The following is an 18,983-nucleotide window of genomic DNA, read 5'->3' as shown; positions in this document are numbered from 1 at the left end:
ACGGTGCAATTTCAAAGTAATTTTATTAGTTTATTTAGATACATGAAACTCACTAAACTAATGAATCATCTTAATGAATGAAATAACTTAATAGCTTAAAAGAGAAAGAAGGAAAATGAACAAAAGCTGAGCATGCACTGATTAGCTGTTATGAAAATATGAGAATCAGAATAACAAAAAAAAAGGAAACCTAGCTAAATAAAATCTACATATTACACAAAGTATTAAGGCTGTCACAATATTGCCTTAAATTTTTCTAAAATAGATGATCTGATGATATACTGTATATTCTTGTATGGGTATAGTTACTTAAGATTTCTCCCTGACTGAATATAGTGCACCGAGGCTGCTTTCTATGACGGCTGACCGATGACCTGTACAGCGATGATGAAGGGGGGGGAGGGGGGGTGAAGCATATGTTCGCATGTGTTAAATGTAAGTTTGGTAAACACGTCTCTTTTTCCCTGACTCGTTACAGCCCGCAGCGTTACAGATCTGAGAAAACCCATGTCCGTTCGAAATCAGTAAGAAGAATTATAGGGTAAAACAGTCTTCTCTTTCCAAATCCTAAAAGAAGGGAAACATTTAAAACTGTAATTCAAAAGAAAAATATTAATTCGCAACTGATTTAAAAGCCCTGTGACACACGCTAAATAATAACGTTGTTTTTTTTTTCTTTTCTTTTTTTTCCCCCAAACGTCACCTCCGAGTGGATCTCCAAGTTAAAGCAAAAAGTTAGGATAGCTCTACAGAGAGGAGCCGAACACCACTACATGCACAAGAGAGCTTAAAGTGATTCTTTTTCAGTGGATGGCAGAAGGTCTGCAGACTCCGTTGGTTTTCGGTTTCCTTCATTCGAAGTTGAGCGGGTGCCCGTCGAAGTGAGTGAGCACGTGGTTCTCGAACACCTTCTGGTCGCAGTCCAGGGGGAACTGCTCGCTGCACATGGGGCAGATCTTCCAGTGGCTCTCCACGTGTTCCTCGAACTTGCTCTGGTCGTAGTTGGGCGGGAAGATGACCTCGCAGAGCGGACAGCGTTTCATGTCCATGCTGTGCGCGGTGGGGGGGAGGGGAATAAAAAGACAGCGGAAGAAGCAGAGGGGAAGAGAGCGCTCGTGTTAATGGAAGTCGAGCAACAAACAGGAGCGCCGGCTAATGAGGAACGTGTGTTTGATGCAGCGTGGGTGGCCCGCTCGTCGACAACGGTAACACAAAGGGCGGCTATGTTACAGAAGCCGAGTGAGGCTAGGGCTTGGCTAACACTAAAGCTTAGCGGGAGAAGGTTTTTGTTACCTGGAGTCAAAGCAGAAGGGGGTTTGTCCGTCATTCACAAATGAGCTGCGCGTTTCTGTTCCTAGCGGCTCTGCGTTGGTGTTAACCTTGGAGGGGGGGAAAACAAACAACATAAATGTGAAAAGAGACAATCAACAGCAATAAATAAAATGGCTACAAAATAACTGCTGGACACTAGAGCCGCTTCCAACGTTGCCAACTTGTTAATTTTGCGTCATGTTGCAGCCACAAACTACTGCATTTTGTTAGGATGTTAGTTTTACGAGCAGTTCACATTTCTGAAGTACAAAAAAAAAAAAAAAAGATCCATGCTTTTCAGTCAGTCCAGTCTAGCCAGTAGAATCTATTTTTCCCGAAATCGCTGTTTCAAGTTTCTTAAGGAATGTCTCAAGTTTTTGTGAATTCCTCTTTGCAAAATGGTCCAAACTTAGAGTCTGAGTTCTGCCAAGAGACCAGCTGTGAACGTTGTTTTTCAACTTTTGCCAAACATTCTCAGACAAATTAAGATCTGGACTTTTATTAAGTTATCCTCAACTCAATAATAACCGGAACGTCGCTAACTGTAGTCCATATTCCAACTTTTCGTTAATTTCCTTTATTCTGCTTCTACAATGCTATGTTTTCATCATCTAAAGCTCTTTGCTAACATATGCTACACAATTAAGCTTGCCTTGCATGTAGGCAAATATGTTTTATCTTTTGGTCTCATCTGACCAAACTCCATCAGTTTGTGGAGACTCTTTCACTTAGATTTCTTTCAACAACTGGAAAGAAACCAACACTGTACCACTTTCCTTCCTCCTCAGTCATTTTTGGCTCGGTTTATTCCATAGAATCCTACAACACATATTGAGGTTTGTAGCTGTGATGACACAAAATACATTTTTTCAAGTATGGTAGGAAACTACTGGGATGAAATACGAATTAGGTTTTTGACCTAAAGTGCCATGCAGAGGACTTGGACCTCTGCTTTTCATGTAAATCCTGACAAAGCGTTATCGCGTGGCTAAAACAGGCGAGGAGCTCACATTGTTGTTTTCCTCTGCCTCTTCGTGTCCTTCCGGCCGGCTGAGGTTGCGGGAGGGCTGGATGCAGACCACATTGCTGTCCCAGGAGGGTGGGCCTACGGGGGGCAGCTTCAGAGGCTGATCATCTGAGAACTCCTCCTCTGTCTCATCTGGACATAATTCAACCACTTTAAAAAATAAATTCAGCCACTTTAAAAAATAAACCCTGCATACTTTTTTTTTTTTTTATTCACCTTTTGAGTCTGAGATGGAATACGGGTTCCCAAAGTGTAGCTTGCTTGGACTCTGAGAGACCAGCAGTGGGGTCGGGGTGTCCTGGGCGTAAGGGACGGGGTACTGCAGAATTAAAGGCACACTGGTCTGGACGTTCTCCAAACTGGTTTTCTCACTGGCCCCTTGATCGCCCTTCTTGCTGCTGCTCTTCTGGAGCTCCTAGGGGAAAAACAAAAGCAGAATTTTAACTATTTTGCACCAAGAAAACAATAGTGATGTGTCATTTTTATTTTCTGCCCAGAAGCCACTAAGCTGTTTTGGGAATATGATGCAAGGGACCTTTTTTTTTCCTTCTTCAAAGCAAAGCTTAGTTAACAGCTTTATTAAAGAAAAGAAAATCAATTTATTTTTATGATTAGAACCGTTTTGTAATTAATGAGGTCAAGCTAATTGACAGTCTTTGAACTGTACCAGCATTAGCAGCATTAGGCCTGCCAGGGACCTTACTGTGGAGCAAAGCAATGAAACAGACAACATTTAATTTGCTTCTACAATTAGTGGTATTTTAAACCCAGACGAAATGGCAGAGAGAAAATTGTATATTTTAGGGAAGGTTTGGAGTGGCAGGAGTCTATAAAAGAGAAAATGAAAGCTGTTACTAACCCCCTCCAGTTTTTCCTTCTCCTTCACAACGAGTGCAAACGTGTCCCTCAGCTCCTTCAGCTCCCGACCCTTCTCGGCTACTTGACTCTGAGGTAAACAATGGACACAAAACCAAAAGGAATGAAAAGGCCATCTTTTCTTACACTTAATGCGCTCCCGACTGAAAAATGTCTCGCTGAAATACAGGCCGGCTTCGGCATGTGACATTAATTGATCACAAGCATAAACGGCTTCCTTTGGCCGCGGCCTGATTTACGTTCGATACTCCTCAAAGCAAAACAACCTGCTTGGATTCTCCCGAGACACTAAGCAAATATCCGCCTGACCCGAGCCAAGCACAGCATTAGCAGTGCGACTAAAAAGGATTCCTCCGAGCCAAACCTCGCTTGTCTCCAGAGCCCGACATAAACAGCAGTAAAATGCCGTCTGACAGATAGGCCGGCTCGTAAACAACACTGTCAGAACAACTATGTTCAGGGGGGGAGAAGAAAGCATCAAAGTCTCGATCCTTGAGCAAGACCAGCCACGGACGCCGATAAAAACAGTCGAGTCTGAAGACCGGACTTGCTTTGAAGGCACCAGCGCCGCGCTCGGAGCCTGACCTTATAGCGGTCCTCTGCGGCAGCCAGCTGCAACTTTAGACTCTCGTTGGTCTTCAGCTGCTCCTTTAATTTCAGCTCCGTCTTGGCCAGCTCGTCTGCAAACAAGCTGCTGCGCTCCTTTTCCTCCTGAAAGGCGACAGACACTCGTCACACTTTGTCCTCTCGGGATTAGAGGACCAGTGGAGGTCCTGCATGTTTTGCGCAGAAAGCCGACGTGTCACTTACCATCAGCATCTGCTTGCATTTCCTGTATTTGTCGTTTCTGTCTGAAGCTTCTCTGCTGATGCCTTTGAGCTTCTCTTGGATGATGGCCTCTAACATGGGGTCAGCAGAACCTGGGCTGCCTGTAGAGATGAGAACACGACCAAAAGATGTAGATCACCTCATTTGTCACGGTTTAAGATAAAATGACTACTTTTATGACTGAAAGGGGCCTTGGGGCAGAAAAATCAAAGGATATAAACCAAGACAGTAAACTACTGTGGCCTTTTCTAAGACATTCAGAGTTTCTATGATAAAACCATCTAATTCTTCCATACAACCAGACAGAACTGGACATAAATACCCGGCACCGATGTGTCTGGACTCCCTGATGCAGGGATTGCGGCGGCCTCTTGTGCTGTGCTTTTCTTCACTTCCTACGAACAGCGACACAAATGAATGTTAAAAGAGAAGGCAGAGCGTAACGCAACATCTAATGTGAGTTCGGTTTATGGATAAAGCTCGGTGGCTGGCGTCTGCTGGAACCTACCCCCTGCTGTTCAGACAGTTTGAGGACTTGTTTTTGCAGTCGCTGGCATTCCTTGTACTTCTCCTTGTAGTGCTCTGCCGCCATGAGCAGCCGCAGCTTCAGGTCCTCCACCTCTCTCTGCAGCTCTGCTACAACAGCCGGGTCTGTGCTCGCTTCCTCCTCCGATTTGGCCTGTGTTTGTTTTACAAAAACGGGAGAAGAAAAAGAAGAAGAAGAGGAGTACCATTAAAATGCATGAAAGCAGGGTAGGAGTCCAAACTGGTCAGGAAAAGCCTGATTGGCTCAAGTCATCGTCTAAAATAATTGAAATGAAGTCCTGCATTCATCCTCACCGCCTCCTTTTTGGCGTCTGCCTTCATCTGTTCGACTACGAGTTCCAGGTGGACACATTGGGCCTGAGCTTCGGCCTTGGCCTGGCGCAGGGCGTCTGCCTCGAGCTTCATGTGGTAGAGCTCAGACATGGTGCGATCTCGGGCGCCCGAGGCATCCCTCAGTTCGGCGGCCAGCAGGGAGGACTGCTGCTGGTTGGCCTGGAGCTGATCCTCTTTCTGCCGCAGCTGCTCCTTCAGGGCCTTCATGTCACCCTGTTACAACCACATGTTATTGTCACATTAGACTTTTATATCTAGCAGAGGTCTTAAAGTCACTATGTAGTAGTTAAACATTAAAAGACACAATCTTCTACTATTGATGCAAATTTAAAACTTGCTAAAAAAGAAAAAAGTGTAGTAATTCGTACCAAAGGAGAAACTTTGGCCAGGATTTCTTTGTACTGTTTTTCCTTCTCTGTGAGACATGCCTGCAGACGTCCCACCTCCTCTTTGAACTGGGCAATGGTGTTTTCCTTGTTTACATCCACGGACTTTAGCATCTGCAGCTCCGCGCTCAGCTTAGTGTTTTCCAGCTCCCGGTTTTTCAGGTGAATCTGATGCGAGCACAATGAGAAATATAAAGAAACAGAAAACACACACACACACACAACAAATATAAGCAGTTGGAGTTTTTATAACTTTTTAACCTTTTGCCTCATTTATAAAAAACACAAAAATTTTACATTTCAAAATTTCATGCTTTCATTCTTTTCCAGGTTGAAATTTCTGCAATTTTTGTGCAGCTTTTCTAATAGTCAGAACAAAAGCTTTAACCGGTTGGGTTTTATTACCTGCGAGTTCAACAAATTACCAAACAACTCAAAGCCTATAACTAGGCTTCTGATTCACACCTTGCGAATCTTTTTTCAAACTCATGAATTCGCTTCGCTTCCCCATTCTCTCTACGCTGTGGTTGTCACAGCTGCTAGCACACGTTTTTCTACCACATTTTCTTTCCACTAAACATCTCATAAAGACGCTTGCTTGAAGGACTCTCCGGGTGCTTTCACAGCGGCCCTGTTCAATCGAACTCTAGTCAGTCGGCCTAGAACGCCCGGTTCGTATGTGGAGGTGGGAATGCGTCCGAAATCCGAGCCGCCTAAAAACCCCGGTCTCGGTCCGGTTGCAGTGAATCCTGGTGCGGTTTGAATCCACACGCGAGACTGCAAGTGAGCATCTGCTTCACTGCGCCCCGTTGTTGTGCAGGTCAAAATGGAAAATGTCTTTGCTGGAATTAATGTTTTTATTGCTCTTAGGCAATACTGTAATTTTATGAGAAACTTAAACTTTGAGTTTCAAAAGCCAAACACCCTAATTGTCAAAATTAGCATAAAAAAAACTGCTGGAATAAATAACAGTTTGAATTACTGAAATTAATTAACGTGGATTATAATCTAATTTTAGACACCGTCTCGTAAAATCTCGACTGGATAATCCTACTCCAAGTTAAGATTCTTTAACGGTACAGTTTGTGATTTGCTTGGCATGATTTAAGATCATCCAGAGACCTTTCCCAAAAAAGAACTAAAAAAGAAAAATGCTGAATTGGTCTGTTTTTTTATTTTTCAATAAGTGCCCATTTATCTGTGTTCTGCTAGTTACTAACATTAACTAAAATCGGAGTGAAAAGTCTTTTATTTCTTTTTTTTTTTTTTTTCCCCCAGAAATTCAAGGCTTAAGATTAAATCTTGGACACTCAAAGACTTCTTCCACGCTCTCCTTTCTTCTGGTTAGACCTATTCGGGTTTTTCATGACTGCGTCAAACCCCTGCTAATAAATCAAATGTTGTGTGACCTCATTAAAAAGAAACGGAGATTAAGATAGGTTTTTAAAATTGTCCTTCGGCAACATCCTCTGTGTGATGGTGCAAGCTAAATTAGATATGGGGGTTTTGAGCTCCATTTCTGTGGCGACACTACAGTATGTGGCCCTCCCACTTCCTGTGGAGCACCCACCACAACACAGGACGCACAAACACCAGACGGACCGGGAGACAGAATAAGGCATGCCCCGTTTAGACTCATATGTTCCACTACACAAAATTATTCAAAGAGCACAAAGTGGAAAAACAGGAAAGAATTGGGGGGGGGGGGGGGGGAAGAAAAAAAAAAAAGAGAGTTAACGAAGGATGCCTCCAAGTCTGGCGTGTCTCAAATTACACAGCAAATGATTTAGAAGGTAAAGCTGTCACCACGTTGTTTTTTTTGTTGTTGTTGTTTTTTAACATACTAGACGGGTGACAGATATATCTGACTGCAAAGTTACTTAAGCTCATTTTACATACTTTTTGATATTGTCATCTCTAAAGTTCAACTTTTAAAATAATTAAACATCACCTTGTAGAGTTCCTTCTCATCTCTCTCATTCTTTACGTGAGATTCAAGAGCCTCTTTCTCTAGAGCGACTTTCTTCAGTCGATCTTTAAGACTAGATAAAAAAAAAAAAAAAAAGATATTAAAGAAATTAGTTCATATTGGTGCATAACGGCAAATTTTGGGGTGTATCCATTCCAAAAATCTGAATTCATCTTTAACAACTTCACCTGTCCAGCTCGGTTTCCTTTTGAAGTCCCTTCTGTGTGACTCCGATCAGGTCCTCTTCCAGCTGTACGATCCTGGCCGTGGCCTCCTCCAGCCGCCTCTTGACCTCCTCCTTCTCCTCCTGAAGGGCCTGAGACGAGTGCAGCACCTCCTGGGAAACAAACCACCAAATAAAAAAAAAAAGGAGGTTGGACACTTGAGCTTGCTGATTTACACGATGGCTAATTGAAATCGTACTAATAAAAACTACGCTGGGTTTTGTGCCAAGAGATGGAGGGTCTAAACAGATTCAAATCTGAAATAACAAGAGTCCTTTCCACGTCTGGCTTTGTCTCAAAAGGTTTGGAAAAATGCATGTACGGCATTAAAATTTACTGTCGTCGAAGTCTAAATCAGAAAGAAAGTCACAGCTCCACGTAGAGTATGTTTTGAACTCTGAAGATGAATTTAAAAAAAAAAAAGCAAAATAAATTTTTTACAATTTGCTTATGAGAAGAGTTTCGGGATCTTTATATTCACACCACATAAAAATTTCATATAAAAGTAAAGCAATAAAATTAACAACCACAAAATCTGTAATCATATTTACATCTGTAAAACCTTTAAAACCCAGTAGATTTATGACACACAGCGGCGCACCAGATTATTACTGACAATGCTCTTAAGACTTAATGTTACGCTATAAAAAGCGGAATGACAACCTTGATAATGCAGGCATTTCTATTTGTCAGAGTGTGATTTACTACTTTAGTGTATTGCTGGTTCGAGTTACTCTGCATGTTTGGGCTGCTTCACTAGGGGGTGCTAGCAGACTGTTTGGCCATAAATAAAAAATAAAAAAAAAGGTTAAAACAAGAAGAATGGTCTTATAAATGATGTATTTTAGAATCTATAATTACTTTAAAGCAAACTCCCAGTGCAGATCAAAGCTAAAAGTGAGGATTTGGTTTCATTAAATAGATGGGAGAATTAAAAATTCCCATTCTGCACGGAGCTGGCAGCCTAACCAGAATAAACGTACTTGGATCTCTCTTCTCAGCTGGGCACAGGTCTCCTTTTCTTGCTCAAACTCCTTCTGCAGGCTGTCCTTCTCTGCGTCAAGCTGCTCCTTCTCCTGCTGGATGAGGGCCATGCTTTTCAGCAGCTCCTCTTTCTCTCTCTGAGCTTCTTCCACTTTTTGCTGCTCGAACAAGAAAAATGGTGAAAATGTTGTCGCTTTTACAGCAACCAGGTTAAAAGTTTGCGCAGTTTAAACGAGACGTTTCACGTGATCCTGCACCTCAAGCAAGCCGGCCTTGGTGGTGACGACCAGGATGTCGGAATTGCATTCGTCTTCGACAGTCAACAGCTCATCCTCGGAAGGGCTGTTTGCGCGAAACTGGAAAGGCGTGCTAGCCCCCCGGATCTCCCCTTTGTGGGTCACGTAGCAAAACTGGTAGAACTCCCCATCGTCATTGGGGACATAGTAACCTAGGGAAGTAATGCATACAGTGATTAAAGAAGGATGCAAAGGAAAGTAGATTTAGTAAAGTAAAAGCAGGTAGGAATTTGCTATACTTAGCCACTTAGAATAGAAATGCTTAAGATGTTTAGATTTAAAGATGTTACTTTGAATCTAAAATCCCAATTGAGCTTGTGTAGTTATATTTATTCTACCTCATATCTGAAAGGTTGTTTTACCATAAGAGGAAAAAATGTGCTGGCACCCTTGGCAAAGAAGCCAAGAGTGTTAAAAATGTCATCTTTTTTATTATTATTGAAATAGCATAATTTTACACAAAATTAGAAAATTCACCTTTATTTTTTCCTTCTTTGATGCCTATGCTGTCTGTGCTTTGCTCTACCCACATTCTGACAGCAAGACGGCACTTCATTTTGTCTTCTCCTGAAATGTTTCATAACATTTTTCTCTAAACCAGATCTAGATCATTCCAGAATCTGGTTCCTCTGAGTGCGATGCCAAATAAAGAGGCAAAATGCCAACAAAGTTCCCAGGGTGTTTGGACCAGGAACAGCCCTGAGCCCCACGGAGTCTCCACCCTACCCAACCGCAGGACGACAAGCAGGTGTGGAGTGGCAAAGTCAACACCTCCAGGAACATCTAAGGAGGTCTCCCCAATCTGTTCTTTCCTAAACAATAATAGCTTAAATTATACAGGTAACCTTCCTAATGTTCTTGTCAGATATTTCTTGTTTTACGCTGTCAATTCTGACGCTGGCTGGTTGCACAAACAACCTACAAAGTCGGCTAGTCCCGATAATAGTTGGCCAATTCTCTGATTTAAAGTTTGTGTTGGTGGGGCAGTAAAGGAGGACTTGAAAGCTTTGAAGATTTTTATCCCCATATTTTTCAGCCCAGTAGTTTAAAAATGTACCATGTTACTTCACATATATACTCCAAGATAACAGGAGTTTATTAATACCTAGAGACCCTGATCAACTCATTAAGTACAGAAAAATCAACGATTCAGCTACATATATTCAAAAAACTTTTTTTTTTAAATAATATTTGATCCACCAGTTATTTTATGAAAAATTATGACTTTTAACAGAAGAAATTGGTGTTTGCTATATCATAAATGTACACAATTTGAAGCATCACCTAAAGCTAATCAGTGCGAGATTTTTCTACAATAAGGAACGACTAATATGACTTAGTCAACTCTGCCAGCCAGGTGTGTAACATTTTTTTCTACATCTGTAGATCTGTAGAGATAGACTGGAATTTCACTTAATGGTTCAAGTCCTGAACCCCTACAATCCTCCGAACAGCTCCTCCATATACCCTCATTAAAATGTGTCAGAATTACAGAAAGCTTACAGCACGACCTTACCCTGAAAGATCACGGTTCTGTTGACTGCTGTGCCTTCCACGTAGTTCTCGGGGAGAGGCGACCACAAGAATGTGTAATAATCCCTCGCTGTGCTCCAACCAACCTGTGACACATCGAGGGGAATCCGTTTAACCAGACGCTCTGACCACATCAGTGCATTATAATAACAATGGGGAACCAACAGGGGAGATTTTTTTTACATGAATCTACAAGCACTTCCAAATTATCTCAAGCTGGTATATTGAAGTAATGAAGGGGTTTTTAAATCTGTGTTGCCATGGGAGCTAGGAACATGTCTACAATTGCAATTTGGCCAAGGCTACCATAACGCAACCGCCTCCCGGAGGCTTCAGGATGCTCATCGTGAAAAAGCCCGAGTGCGGAACTGCAGCAACAACTCACTGTTAACAGGAAGAGGGAAATAGGTGAAAATTTTATACATAGGCAACTTGAAAATGAAAACCAAAATGTAATTATATGTATTTTATGTCTTGTTAACTGATGTCTGCTGAGGTGGGGGGGGGAGCTGGCGGGAGTGCAGAAAATACATCCACGACTTCAAGACTGGTGCCATAAAAGTGTCAAACTGAATCAGTGTCACGTTGAGAGGGCTGCTTTTAGGCGTGCACACATGCATCCGCAACAAATCCAGTGAAACCAGACTGCGACACCAGCCTTTGTCACAAAACCAAAGTCGGTCAGCTGATGCAAACTTTGCCAAAATGTATAATTCATGCAAGCTGACATAACAGCAGATTTCGGGTTTTAACTTTCTTTTCCTTGACTGACCAGTTTATCTTCTCAGCTGTGTACAAACAGCCCGCAGCTACAGTGTTGTGTGTTCATGTGAGTCACGGATAGAAGGGTTCTGGAGTTCCCAAAAAAAAAAAAAAAAAAAGAGAAACCCCAATTGTTGCCTGTGCAGCTCCAGCCTCCAGCAGTTAAGAACAGGAAGCAATTAAAACATGTGCCTTGTTAGTGAGTGTCATTACTGAGGGGGCTAGCTCTAACCGGTCCACTCATTAGAGCAGCAGAGGTGGTGTTTGGGGAAAACTGAGAGGAACTTAAAGCATTCTGGTTAGAATATAAATAAGCAAAAACAGAGACACGGCGTTGAGCTATCTTAAACATGTTTAAATTAGTGACTGAGGGGTAAAATTCAGTGAAGAGAACAAGCTTTGTATTAAAGATGACTTTTTGCTTTAAGCCCTTTTTGCATTAAACCTGAGAGGATAATGCTGCAGGAGGTGAAACATTGTCAATGCGCCAGTAAGGCTGCGTAGAGCCAGGAGTGAGCTTTTAATGAATCACACAAAGAGGTCGTCCTTAGAGACAGTTTAATTATAAAGCTGAGTTTGCTTTCTCTGACGCCTTTCCTCAACAAGAATCCTTTATGAACCACAGAACCGCCAGCAAGTTGCAGTGTGGTTAATGTTCACAGAGTCAAGAGTCAAAGTCTTTGTTTGTCTACAGGCTGACAAGAGCCAGTAGGTCATTTACTCACCACTAATAATATATTCAGGTATTTTTTTTTATCTATTTAGTAAACTTTTAAAATTGTACAAAAACTGTATTTCTTGTTAAAATGCAGGAAGGCATATTACACAGATTTTTTTTTAATCCTCCATCTATTATAATCCTATATTATGTCAGAGAAACAAGCTAAAAAACTGTAAAATACAATCAAAGACTGGTCTAGATGACAGTGACAAAACACTAAGAAATCAACTTTGAATGAATTTTCAACAAAAACAACAGAGCCCAACTTGCTGCTGAAAGCTCTTTGGACTCCAATGAATGATTCCGCCACCAAACGACTCATCACACATCAATCACAGGACTTAAAAGGTTTACAAACCTGCACTCAGCATTCAGAGCAGCTACTCGCTTTAAGATCAAACTTTGAACCTAGATTGAAACAGAGTCAACCTAACATTATCCTTGTTTTCCTGATCTTTGTATTTGGCTGAGCACAAAAGCCTACATGACTTTTGTAAAATGATTTGACAAAAAAAAAGAGTTTCCATCCTTTTTCTCACTACTTTGAACAAAGACATATCTTTAAGTATGCAAAATAGGTAAATGCACAAAATAAGATAATTTCCAATGTCCGACCTTTCAAGCATGGAGAAATAGAAGGCCAGCTAAAGTCCTTCTAGGACAAGACTTTCAAGCCAGAGCAGATGCAAAATCTAAAGAACTGTTTGTGCACTTGAGAATGACCCCTGTTGACATTCAAAGGGTCACAGTAGACAGGGTGGAGGAGTACAAGTACTTGGGAGTGTACTTGGACAATAAAGTAGACTGGTAAAAAAAAAATCTAAATCCAGAAGGGCCTCTGTTGTTTCTAAGAAGACTCAATGTCCTTTAACATCTGCCGGAAGACGCTATGGACACTGTGTGAGTCTGTGGTGGCCAGCGCCATCGTCGTGTTCGCTGTTGTCAGCTGATGCAGCCTGAGGGGTAAGAACATCCACAGGAAGGCCAGCCACGTCACAGGGGACGAACTAAACTCTCTGGACGTGGTGTTGGAGAGGAGGAGAACGTTGTCCAAACTTGGAACGACATTAAGCTCGTCCTCACATCCTCTCTATTATTTGCTGAACACTTTTAGGAGCTTGTTTAGCAACAGACACAGACTGCCACCATGTAACAAAGGGCAACATAGGAAATCATTCCGGATATCACAGTGAACCTACACATGTTCAGCCTATGACAAAACTCATTTACACCAACAGGTTACTTTAAAGATAATCTTTTTTTTTTTTTTTTTATATTTTTCTTACCGTCTTACATGACTAAGTTCACATCAGGTGTCTGGTGTTGCAATGTCGAGTAACTTCCCCTTTGGGATTAGTAAAAGTATTTCTGATTATCAAATGGAAAATATGGCAAGAATTCACATCTGACCTGGCAGCAGAAGTGGTTCCAGTGCCAAACGAACATGCATTTGTAAAGCGGAAAGTACATCAACAACACTTCTGTCAGGCTGCTAATCCTCAAATGCTATCTTGAGATGTGAAAGAACACAATGACAGCACACTGAGCTAATATCTGGAAATTAGTAGAAAGTAGCATCTTAAGAAGGAGCGCTTGTATGCGTCAATGATTTCAACTAATGTTCCAGAAGACCTAAATGTGTTAGCTACCATTGGTGACTCTTTATTTGTACTTTGATGTCTGCTGTGACAAACCATTTAAAAAGGCATACATACATGAAAAGATAAATCAACTTGGTTTATTACTCGAGTTCCTTTCAAAGACAAACACTTCAAACAGGAAGAGAAGTTCAGCAGGAAGCAAACTAAACAGAGCTGTTAGTTTGTGTTTTTTAACTTGTTGTCAAGTTCTCTAAACTTTCATCTCATCCCTGGTAGATAAAAAGTAAGTTAGTTGAGAAGACAATCACTAAACTTCAGACAAAACCAAGATAAATTACTGCCACTGTACTGGATTTAATGTGTTCCTATAACGAGATCCATGTGGGACACTTAAGTTTGTTGTGAGGGCCAAGATGCTTCACTCCCTCTAACCAAGCTCATCTTTGAAGTACATGTGAATGGCTACACTTGCAATATTTTAGTTTTGTAAGGCCTGGCTTAATACTTTGTTTCTGTTTTAGGTAAATCAGAAATCCCTCCCTTTCCGCAGTGCAAAATTAAGTCATACTCTAAAGGGTAAAACATTGTCTCCAAAGACAGACTTTATTCTCCCTCCCACGGTTGCAAGAACAAAACTATGTGATTCTTGCAGCATTGGTTTGAGAAAAATATGCAAAATGGTTTTTTTTGTTGTTGTTTTTGGCTGTCTGAGAAATATGTAATACAAGTGATGTTGTGTTTCAGTACTATGAAGACTTCCGGGATGTTCTGCACATTAACTCTTGTGAAGTATGAAATGAATGCCAGCAAGAACTTTATTCTTGCAGCCTGGAATACAAGTGTGACTTTCTCCGTTCTTGTGGAGTGCGCATTGGCCTTCAGATGTAATTAGATACCCAAGATGTCAGCAAGTTCCAGATTTACGATACACTAGAATACCCTTCAGCAAAGAAAACCTCTACAACAATAATGTTTATTTGCATCTTATAGTCAGTTTTAATGCTTTCATAAAGCAGTGACGATGCTCCCTCACCTTAAATATGCCAACCCAGTCCTTTGGATGTGGTTTGATGAACTGCGTCAGGGTATAGTGACAATCGAGCGCAGCATGGGGCAGGTAACTCTTCCCCACATTCTGGAAGATGACGTGGGCAAAATTTGATGTGTCCATGTTTCTGCTCAATAAGGTCCCATCCAGGAACAAAGCCATATGTCATTCAGCAGTGGCTGCACAGGAAAGTACATAAAAAAAAAGGATTAGCCAAAGGAAAAACATACCCCAGTGTTGGTGTTTACTGTGACCAGGAGCAGTAAAAAAAAAAAAAAGCAAACTGAAACAGAATAAAACTGAATAAAAGTGTGAGGCGCTAGTGGTTTAAGGAAATTGGTTGGACACTATCATGCAACAAACAAAAACGATATAAATGAGGAATTTAGATTTCATTACATTTAAGGTCATTAAAGGTTTAATAAAACACAAACATTTTATCTTAAAAAGATGTATGCTTTTAATAACTCAGCAAAGCGATTAACCATAGTTTACTTTGAACTAACCCTTGCAGCATTAAAAGATCCCAATAATCAGCCAATAGCTGATGACTCGCTGGACACAGCTGTTTCTTTCTATCAGGTTTATAAGCTAAATATAGCCAAACAGCTGCTATAGAGTAACTACTAGCACAACTCATGTAATAACTGACTTATATTTAACATCACAACCTGAGTAAAATTCAGACAGTTTACTCAGGCAAACATATCTGAGACGATACATGTAAAGCTACAGATTTTTAAAAAAAATGGGAATTGAGATGCATTGTTTGCTTTTAATAACCCTTAGAGATACACAAAAATTGGTGCTAGTTCATTATTCTCAGAAAATAAAATTTTCTACCAAATTAAATTGATGACCATTAAATGTCATTGGGTTTAAAACTGAAAAGTACAAGTCCCTTCAATTGTTTTTTATTTGCTCCTCCAATGTTCGCCATTCGTTCCGCATGGTTAAAAGCACTCCTATCTCAGCCCCAATTTCCTAGCTAAAGCCAGCTGCTGTTTGTGCTTAATGCATTCAGATTCTATGTAAATGAAAGGCTTTTACAGTCCATATAAGAAGCAGAAACATCACCTAACATTTGGCTTTTCCTCCTGTGAAAAGCCAAATGTTAGTTGATGCTCCTGAGGAAAAGTACAATTAACACAAAGAGCTTTTTCTATACACTGACTTCTATTCTGATAGAATAGAATGTGAAAAAGTGTTGTTGAGTCCACTGGTCCAATAAAAATCTATATGGTAGCTGATCAATTTTAAAGGTCCCTAATTTCTTTGAAGTAACTGGATATCACAACTTCTTGTCTGAATAACTTTAAAGGATTCCAAAAAGAAAGAAACCAGCAGGGTTGGGATTTTAATGACATGCATACCTCTGTTTAAGCAATCCCCAAATGTCATAACAAAAAAGGCCTTTAGTAATTTACATGTCTTGAGTTTTTTTTTGCTAAGATGACACTAATTACTGCAAGAAAATACCTTCAAAACTGCCTGAAGAATACTCAACTTGCTTTCAAACCATAGTTTGGATGGGGCAATATGCATGTAACCATATATATTCGGTGAAGAGTGCATGTGTTTCAGGAGCATATGCAGTTTTTGTTCAGTTATGCAGTATTTATAAACCTTAAAAGCCAAAGCAAGACAGCAATAATTAACATTCTGCAAAAGAATTGGATGATCTGCTAATCACAGTTTGACTGGTTAGACATTTTTGTTCCCATTGTATGAGTTATTTGCATTGGGCCTGGGTTGGAGGCACCAATTTCATACCGACGCCACTTTATGATTTCAAACTAAATAAGTTACTTTATCTGCACATTTCTAGATCAATTAATTTAGGACTCGATAATGAAATGTTTCCCATTTTATAATGAATGTTAATTTGTTAGATAACATACGTAAAACCAGGAGTGCAGCGAGAAATCAACCAGCTGATAAATTGCCCCCGATTTCCTTAATTTGGAAGATCGTTGATCGGCTGATACTTACATGTGAAGCCGATCTTATCTACCTCAGCAAAGGTCTAAAAATCAATGACTGTCTTCTTTTGCTCTGCTGTAACAGAGGTTTGACCGACAGACCCGCCCAACACGTCATGTCTGCTGGTTGACATGACGTGCACCCCTAGTTTTAAGTTTGCAATTAGCGATAGTCACCCCACTGTTGCCAACTGAGCGACTTTCTTGCTATATTTGCAACATTTCAGACACACAAAAAAAACAATTAGTAATGCACAAATTCAGAATCGCCAGGTAAGGCTTTTTAAAGATTAGTAATCGTGATCGGCCAGAAAATTGTAATTGGTGCACCCCTACTTCAAACTAGCAGTGCACAATTTCAGAATCAATATTTAATTACAATCCTAGTGCCGTTATTGGCAGTAATGAAATTGATAGTAAACCCTCTTAGTCTTCATGGGTTTTAGCAAATGAGGAACCAAAGGAATACACCTGTTGTGGACATAATGTGCAACATAATGTGCAGCTGTACTTAATACTAATTTAGCTATAAAGCAGAAAAAAATTTCCATATCACATTAACATCACTTGTGGTTATTTTCTTAAAACATGCATCAAATTTATAAGTACTTCATTAAATTAGAAAAATAAACCGCTCATCTTTAAATCATCACAACTGCATTGCGATATAATCTACAAACGTTAAGAGTATCCCACAGCAAACATGAGAGAATTGAATATGTTTGGCATTCTAAATCCTTATTTTATTTGATTAGTTTATAAATTCCAATGTGAGATTCATAAAATTCCGTCTGTGGGAATGATTCATTATGTTACTTTAAATGGTAAAAAAATAGTTATGTAAACTTTGAAAACATTTGAAAAGGTTTTACATGGGATATTCTGGACTTACAATTACATAAATTACAGGAGCCTAAGCCACTCGATTTTCCTTATCATTAAAAAATACAATAAAAATGGCAAACATGTCTTTCAATCTACAAATAAAGTTTTTTGTTTTTTTTCGTCTTTGCAGTTGAACCTGGCTTGTATCCCTGTGGCACAACTTATATTTAAGAGATGGTCTTTGTCATCTGACCTCATTCAGGAATCAAGAAATGTATCTACACTTGTTTAAATCTAGTTTTCCTATATATTTCATTGTACTCGATAGGCAGAGTTACAGATTGACGTTGTATCACCAACATAAAAACACATTTAAACGTACATTGAATTCACCGATTTTAAACTCCACCATAAAATGAACACATGAGTATCGATAACGAAGGCTCTATATTAGGGGGAGTTTCCATTTGGGCCTCGGTATTTTTTTCGACGTAGTTTGGCCTGGGACGGAGAATTGTCAAAAACAGATCATAACTATCATTCAGAGTAACCACATAATAAATAGCCTTACAATAAAACTAAATGTTAGAGAAAATACGCATTAAATTACCCGTTTGTAAGCAAGTTTCGGACAAGGCCTACAGAAAACAGTAATCATATCTGGCTAGCTTAGCAATGCAGCTAGCTAGCAGCCAGTTGGCCTTAGCGACATACTTTGAGACACTAACCATTCATCCAAAGGCACGTAGTCTTTAACATCTCAGCAAAACAGTTACGTAATGTGTTAAATATTCTCCGCGTTGTGTTACATATCGTCCTTGACATATAAAAAGCAGACACTTCAAGAAAAAAAGAGCACAGCTATCAGTTGAATACAAGGTTATAGCTAATGTAAACAGTTAGCAACTTTAGTGGTACCAAGCTACTTTCGAAACGCAGTTCGAAAAGCTCACACGGTTAACAGTCGTACCCTTATTCTATTCATAAAATACACATCAAACATACCTTGTGGACATGTTAAACATCAGCCAACATCCAAATGTATAATAGAAACGCAGTTGACGCAGTTCAGGGCTTTCCCGTGTCCTTTTCCTGGAATAATAATAACATAACGTCACTTCCGCAAAGCGTCTGCGATAAAACGTGTTACACACCCGACCGACCTACACATTATTTAACTGTTTTCTTACATCAAAACACACTGTTTAAGCATTGTTATACACTACATGACATTTGCCATTTGAACTGAATATTAATACTTCCCCAAAATATGTCATTTTATGAATTTCTAAGAACTTTTATTGTTCAAATTGGTCTTAGGAAACTGGCGCAACATAGCTGATTTCTTATTCCATTCCTTCTTTAAGTTGTCATGTTTGTTTTTTGTTGCTGTTTTTGTTCTTTTTGTGTGTGCATGTGTGTGTATTTATATCTCAGCCGATTTTAAAGCCGTTTTTTCTTGTTACAGACAATCAACAAGAGATTATCCAAAATTTAGGGGCTTTCCTACCTTTCAAAAGCCAAGCATTTTGAGTCAAAGAGAAGGTCTTTCACAACACCTATATTTAAATACAAAGGCACAGTTGCCTCAAAAAAATTATTCTTGAATAGAAGAACTGTCTGTAACAGACTGGCGACCTGTCCAGGGTGTACCCTGCCTCTCGCCGAAACGTTCGCTGGAGATAGGCACCTGCACCCCTCCTGACACCAGACAAAGGTATACAGAAGATG

At 40.1% G+C, this 18,983-nt stretch overlaps 1 protein-coding gene across 1 annotated transcript; it reads right to left on the bottom strand.

The window, feature by feature from the left end:
- Positions 1–6: 6 nt before the first annotated feature.
- tax1bp1b (Tax1 (human T-cell leukemia virus type I) binding protein 1b) lies at positions 7–18,407 on the bottom strand. Its single transcript, XM_008432494.2, has 18 exons — positions 18,258–18,407; positions 14,431–14,624; positions 10,297–10,399; positions 8,742–8,932; positions 8,484–8,642; positions 7,465–7,613; positions 7,259–7,349; positions 5,290–5,475; positions 4,883–5,134; positions 4,551–4,721; positions 4,365–4,437; positions 4,025–4,143; positions 3,800–3,925; positions 3,198–3,284; positions 2,555–2,753; positions 2,322–2,470; positions 1,294–1,379; positions 7–1,050 (listed from the first exon to the last, which is right to left on the bottom strand). The coding sequence occupies exons 2-18, from the start codon at positions 14,605–14,607 to the stop codon at positions 852–854; spliced, it is 2,517 nt and encodes an 838-aa protein (XP_008430716.1). The 5' UTR covers positions 14,608–14,624; positions 18,258–18,407; the 3' UTR covers positions 7–851.
- Between the last annotated feature and the right edge of the window lie 576 nt (positions 18,408–18,983).

This window comes from Poecilia reticulata, chromosome 16, assembly GCF_904066995.2.
Source record: "Poecilia reticulata chromosome 16, P_reticulata-male-v2, whole genome shotgun sequence".
In the NCBI taxonomy this organism is placed as follows: domain Eukaryota; kingdom Metazoa; phylum Chordata; class Actinopteri; order Cyprinodontiformes; family Poeciliidae; genus Poecilia; species Poecilia reticulata.
The sequence above is the reverse complement of the archived record's forward strand: the minus strand, read 5'-3'. Positions and strand labels throughout refer to the sequence as shown.